The sequence below is a fragment of the Onychostruthus taczanowskii genome, unplaced genomic scaffold (assembly GCF_017590055.1).
Source record: "Onychostruthus taczanowskii isolate IOZ18803 unplaced genomic scaffold, ASM1759005v1 scaffold57, whole genome shotgun sequence".
In the NCBI taxonomy this organism is placed as follows: domain Eukaryota; kingdom Metazoa; phylum Chordata; class Aves; order Passeriformes; family Passeridae; genus Onychostruthus; species Onychostruthus taczanowskii.
Genome location: NW_024503346.1, coordinates 3,829,986 through 3,836,745, shown reverse-complemented (window position 1 = coordinate 3,836,745; position 6,760 = coordinate 3,829,986). Strand labels below are relative to the sequence as shown.

The 6,760-nt window shown below is 47.9% G+C and overlaps 1 protein-coding gene across 1 annotated transcript; it reads left to right on the top strand.

Annotated features, from left to right (window-relative positions):
• The first annotated feature begins 1,437 nt into the window (after positions 1 to 1,437).
• Positions 1,438 to 5,254, top strand: PPP1R3D (protein phosphatase 1 regulatory subunit 3D). The gene has a single exon (XM_041417751.1). The coding sequence runs from the start codon at positions 1,439 to 1,441 to the stop codon at positions 2,360 to 2,362; it is 924 nt and encodes a 307-aa protein (XP_041273685.1). The 5' UTR covers position 1,438; the 3' UTR covers positions 2,363 to 5,254.
• The last annotated feature ends 1,506 nt before the right edge of the window (positions 5,255 to 6,760 follow it).

The window sequence follows — 6,760 nt, the reverse complement described above, 5'->3', positions numbered from 1 at the left end:
AGGAACTGCATTCCCGTACCAAGGAACTGCACGGTTCCAGGGGTTCACAATGGTCTGCAAATGTGACAGGTGACAAACAGGTCTCCTGACCTTCTCTACACTGACCCACCTTTACTTCTGGTCCAGTGCTGTTTATGCATTTACAGTCACATTAATGTCCGTATCCATTGACACTTGATCCCCTCCCATCCCTCAAACGCCTCCCCGCATCCTGTCCCGGCCGCGCTCAGCGCAGCCGAGCCCCGGAGCGCCGCAGTCCCGCACCGGCCGGGGCAGAGCAGCGGCCGCCAGAGGCCAGCGCCGGCCGGGCAGCGCCGGGGACGGTGGCAGTGCCCGGGATGGCAGCAGTCTATGGCAGGCAGTGCCCGCGGTGGATGGCAGCAGTGCCAGCAGGAGCAGACTGTGCCCGCAGCGCCCGCCGAGCCGGGCCCGCTCCGCTCCCTCCCGCCGCCGCTATCACCGCGCTCCGCAAGAGCTGCTCCTTCCCTCGGGGTCCGCCCCGCATTCCCCGGGCACCCTCGCCCCGGCCCGGTACCTGCCCTTCCTGCGCGTCCGTCAGCAGCGGCAGCGGCAGCGCCGCCCGAGCGCAGAGCGTGGGGGCCGGGCCGGGCGGGGCCGGGAAGCGGCCCCGCGCCTGCGCCGCGGGTGCGGAGCGGAGCGGCCGCGGTGTCCGGCGGGGCCCGGGGCTGCTCCCGCGGTCGGGCTGCAGCGGGAGCCGCGCCGCCCATGGGCGCTGTGGCGACCCCGAACGCGGATCCGTCCCCCGCCAGCCACGACACCGAGCCTGGCGCCGCGGCCGCGCCCGACAGCCCTCGCCCGCCTTCCAGCCTCTGCAGCAGCCCCGGCTCGCTCCTGCCCGACAGCCTCCAAGCCTATCCCGGCCTCGACTCGCCCAGCATCCAGTGTGACAGCCTGGAGTGTCCCCCCTGCTCGTGCTGCTGCTGCTGCCGCCGGAGCGCGGGCTCGGCCGCGGCCAGCGAGGACAGCCTGCAGGCCGCTCTCGCCCGCGGCTCCGGCACACGGTGCTTCGGCGGGCACCGCTCCTCCAGCGACCTCTCCGACAGCCTGGAGTCCTTCATCCAGCACGACAGCCTCCAGTCGCTCTCCAGCCTGGGTGTGAGCTCCTCCAGTATCAGCGGTGATAGCCTTGAATCCCTTTCCAGCCTGAGCCTGGGGGCCACCAGCCAGCACAGCGATCTCGAGATCGGCCAGTGAGTCTGCCTTCGGCTTCCCGCACAACGCCTTGCTGCTGGCGCTCTGCCAGTGCCACGCTTCTGCCCTTCGTTCGAAGGTGACGTTGTTCCAGGTGATCCTTGCTGTATCCAGTGCAATAACCTCAGACCTTACTGTGGCTGCCATTCCCAAATAAAGTGCTTCAGAGGGGCAGTACTCATTATTACCTGCAGTGTTACCACTGATTTTTTGTCACCAGTTAAGAATGGAAGTGCGTGGTCCTCAGAGGAATCCCAGCTACCTCTCAGATCTCTATGAGAACATGTTAAGGGCTCAAGGAGCAGTGCCACAAAGGCAGCAGCAGCCCCCAACAATCCATACAAGTAGCAGCAAGACTTTTCGGAGCAGTGCCCCAGCCAAGGAGAGCCCCCAGGCAAATAATCATGCGAGCAGCACCTCCTCCAGCTGTGACCCAGCCCTGCGGCCCATCATGCGTCGCCGAGCGAGGTCCCTGCCGACATCACCCGAGAGGAGGAAGAAAGCAGCTCTGCAGTGCCAGGAGCCTGGCTGCCACAGCCGCATGAACCGGGTCAGGTTTGCTGATGCTTTAGGTTTGGAGCTCACTGAAGTGAAAGTCTTCCAGACTGGGGAGGATCCATCCATCCCTTTGCACGTCCTTTCCAGGCTGTCCATAAACTCAGATCTCTGGTGCAGCAACTTGAACTTGGAGTTTACTATGCAATGCTTGGTCCCTGACTTCCAGCAGCCTGCAGACTGTCAGGATTTCTCATCCCGACTCCAGGAGCAGCAGGTGTGTCTGGAACGGGTGACCAGCTCAGATCTGGGGCTCAGTGGTACCATCCAGGTTCGCAATGTTGCTTTTGAGAAGCAGGTGTCCGTACGCTACACCTTCAACCAGTGGGAAAGCATCCACGAGGTGTGTGCTCGTTGGAACTGCAGCATCCCAGAGAAAAACGGGCAGGATCAGGTTGATGTGTTCACTTTCTTTCTTCCTGTGCCTCCTTTCCTCCTCCAGCTGAGCACTCTCGTCCAGTTTGCAGCAAGGTACCAAGTCAACGGCCAGGAGTACTGGGATAACAACAGAGGCAAGAATTACACCCTCAGGTGCCGGACTCATCCCCTGAAGCTGCCGAGGGAGTGTGAGGAGAGCTGGATCCACTTCATCTGAACAGAGAGAGTGGTGCTGAGCAGTGTGTCAGTGGCACTCTGTCCCTTGGCATGGCGCTCTGCTCCTTTGGCAACAGTCTTCTTTTCGAAACCTGCCAAACCTGGCCAAGTGTGCCAGGGCTGGGAGGCAGCCAGTGGCTTATACAAACTGCCCTAAACCTCTGGGAAAGTTAAAAGGGCCAGAATCTGTCGTGAGATACCATCATAGAAAAGCCATGTGGGTTTTTTGAGTTGCATGAGTCATTGCAGAATGGTTCCCAGGAATGCTGTGAGGCTACCAGAGAGCAAAACAACACATTTCTTGTTGCTAGTCATACTCTTGGTTGCATAGAATGTTTCGAACTTATCTCTCTTACCATTTTCTACAGTTTCTTTTCTAAGTGGACAGTGTGGCTTAACTGGTTTTGTTTCTAATTTTGTTTATATTACTTCACCAAGTCAGGGCACTATTCCATTTATGCATAATTTGGATGACAGACACTGTAGGGAGTACTTGTATTTATATATATATATGTTACTAAGGCTGTAACCACGTTAAGTATTCCCATTAATGTCTGAGTTGGAAATTCAATGCTACTGTGAGCAAAACACACATGAGAATGTGCCATCAGCTCCTCTGTTTCCCTTGGGAAAAAAACAAAAGGTGCCTTTTCCTATCTCCTCCTTGCAGCAGGAGTGATTACCAAAGTGTGTGTAAGGCAGATCCGCACGGGGAAATTCTCACCTTTGGCAAGTGATGCCCAAGTAGGTTTTTCCCAAGGTGGTGGTACAGGAATTGTGTTTTTTCTGGTGCACCTGCTTTTACTAAGGGAAACAATACTGGATTTGTGTTGCAAATGCTGTTGAAGGTCTCAAAGCACTGTATGAATGCTCATGATTTTATCACTGTTCCTGGTAAAATTATAGCTCAAGAAATGGATATGATATAAATAAGTATATATAAGGAAAAGAAATAGTACAGGGAGCAGGGTACAGAGGCTTGGAATAGCATTCCAGAACCCTGAATCACAGTTGTTTCTCAGTGTTCCAGAACTACTGCAGAATTAGCTTTGACTTCTTTATTTATCTGCTTGCCATTGTAAAACAGTTGAACTCCCAAGACTGCAGCCTTGCAACACAAGCAGAAACTGGAAAACACTTAATTACACAGACCCATAAAAAGAATCCCTTCTGCTGCAGGGAGAACACAGGAACACTGTTAGACCACCTTCCTGTGCTTCTTGTTTTACTATTTTTGTTCTGTGGTTTTAGTGTGGTTTAAGATTTGCAATAGGCTTAAATTTATAAAGTAAAAGTTTGTCCATAATTTGTCCCATACGTAATCATTACTGCATGGAAATTTAGCTTTATATGTGTAACATAGACTTTCAGAGCTGGCTGGCTGGAGATATTAGAAGAGATGTGTTTTAGGACTATGCTATGAAAATCAGGCCACTTACTTGGGCATCTTATTTTGGATTGGTGCTTACTTATCAAAATCACAAGTTGTTTGTAAAATCACAGTTGTAAGCAACCCTTGGCCAGTTATATATTAGTCTGAAAAGTCCACTGAGTAATTCTGGAAGTGCAGAAACCCCAAGAAAATTAATTTGTGTGGCAACTTAATGCTAATTCTTTGTTGTGATACCCATTTAGCAAAGCTGGGCTTTCCAGTGAGGAAGCTGCCTCGTTCCATTGGTCTTTGACTTTCAGAGGAACCAAAGTCAGGAATGAGGATTCTGTGAACTGCTGAGCACCTTTTTCAGAGTACTCAGAAAGGTCAGTCCTATCTGAACATGCACACACATGCACAGAAGTACTTGTGCTGAATAAAAAGCACTATTTTCAAGCATTGTTCCCCCCCTCTTTTTCCTTCTCACATTAGTGTTGTTCTTCCACCAGCAAACAGAGCACACCCTAAAAACTTCTTTCTTACCAGACACCAGTTCACAGTGGGTGTTGCTGGAGCTCAGAGCAATACTTGCTTTCGTGCCAGAAGGATGTTTCTGTCTTCTGGGACAGACTGTCATTGCTAGCAAATGTCAGAGCTGAGTGTTCCCTTGGCCAGGTCAGATTTTGTAAAGCTGAGGCTGTCACAAGAAGGGTTCATGTCAGATGTAGCACAGCGTGAGAGGAGTGGAGAAATTAATGTCTCAGCAGTCTCAGCTGCGCTTCTATTGTCTTCCTTCCACAACCTCTCAGGGTTTTGGCATGTGCAAGGTCTTGAATACTAAATACTGAAGCATTATTCCAAGTTTCCTTTTGCTCTGTGCTGGTCTGCACTGCTGGGGAAGGGCTGACAGTGCAGTTCTGGCACTGCTGGCTCAGTGGAGCAGAGAGCCATCTCCGGGTTAAGCTGCTAAACCTTCACACCAGCACTGACACCTGTCACAGCTGAGCTGATATTTGCACTTAGGTTTGATTGCCACACTCAGTAATGAACATCAAATGGCTTCTTGTTGACAAAAATGGGATTAAGCCATTTAGTGCTAATGTGCACTTGTTGTGAAGGTAAACTTACACCACATTTGTATCTTCTCAGGACAACTTGACTGCTTGCACTGTGTTCAAACTGAGCACTTCCCTTATAATGAGGATTTTGTAAAAGTGAATTCTTCACAAAGATTATCACCATATCATGCACTTTTAAAAACATGTATTTATTATTGTCATACAGTAAATGAATGTCTAATAGTCCACAGTTTCAAGGTTCTTTCAAGCATGTTTTTTAAAGAAACATGAAACCCATGTAAATAAAAAGGGGTTGTACATTACACAGTATATCAATGAAGCACATATGCTGGACAAAAGGTCCAGAAGTTGTACAATTGCAAAGTGCTTAATTCATTTTTAAAAGCAATAATAAAACTATGCCTATTGTAATACAGAAGATTGAAATAAAAGCTTTTCACAATTTTCTGTTGTTTCTGTCAATGGTAGTCCTATTAAGAAAGCTCATAAAGAAACTTAATTTTGAGTTGTCACTTAAAGAGCAACATAGGCTGGAAAGTAAGGTGGGTTTAAGTTGCTAAACAATTAACAGCACTTGGTAAAGATACAGTGATCAATGTATGTATCTCAAAGATTATCAGGCTGCCATTTCCTACATGGAACTTGTTACCTCAGAATTCTGTGCCTGCAGCACCTGCAGGCACAGAATTTCCAGTGATTTTGGAAAAAGGCTTGCTGCCACTTGATTCTAGTACAGCTTCATGGAAGAGGAGAGAAGAAGGGGATTCTCCTCAAATTGCACTTGTGCTAGACTTAACACATTCATTTCTGGGCCTCACAATTTTGTTATTATTTGTTCAATTTCTTTTCTTTCAGTTCTTGCTGCAGCCTTTCCTCCCAAACCAGGTTCTCTCTCCTGACAGGTTTCATGAAAATCTGCCTGTGCCATGTTAAGAGTGTCCCTATGCAGTGCCTGATCTATCCTCCACGTGAAATGCAGCTCCATTGGGGTCAGTCTAGATAGAGTTGAGGATTGGAGTTACCTGTTGCCAGCTTTCTCCTAAGGCAAAATGAAGACATTTAACTAGCAGACATAATTAATGAAAATACACATTACCAGTTACTTTTTAATCAGTGCTAATTACTGCAAATCAGTTTAAATACATGGGCATGTCTGTATTAAGTTGCTCAAAAATCTAAGATTATTTAAGAAAATTATAGGGTTTTTTTCTGCAAACATTGAACTATTAAATTTGTCTTACAGGTTGCTGGTGCTACTTTTAATATAGGTGATATTTTTACATTTTGTTTCAAATTCATAGTTTATTTGTATTTTTTTTGCAAAGAAAAAATTAAATTGCAAATTTAATTACAGTAATATGCATGTGCAGTCAGTAACTACAGCACTTAATGTAGTGTATCATCAGTGCTCAGTTGTACTTTACAGCTGGCAAAGACTTAGAACTGCAGTGAATGATTATTCATTTGGCAACAGGAGTGTAACATTAGTAATGACTTCTTTCCCATCTTGTCTCTCCTTGTGATCTCAGATCTGGAAGTATTTCAGCTGCCACTTGATATTCACACCGTTGGCATCAACACTTCTGACCCTTCACACACAACAGCAGCTGTGCCAAAGATTGAAAATACCTTGGCCAGCACAACGTCTTCCTTTAACTGTAATAAGGATAAATATTTCTGCTACTGTAGTGAATAAGAGTCCCTGTAAATAGTGCTACCCTCCCCTAAAGAGTTTTGGTTCCATTTTCTCTGGTGTTTTCACATGTGTCTGAAATGACTGTGGCCAAGTAATTTCACTGTTGGTTCTGGTCTGTTTAATGCATAACTCGATGAAACTTCTCTCTGACTTCCCTTCTGCTAAACCAAACAAAACAGACTAATGTTACAGAATGAGAAATGAGCTGAAGTAATCTCAGTGTGGATTGCAGGGAGGAAAGCGTGTGATCCA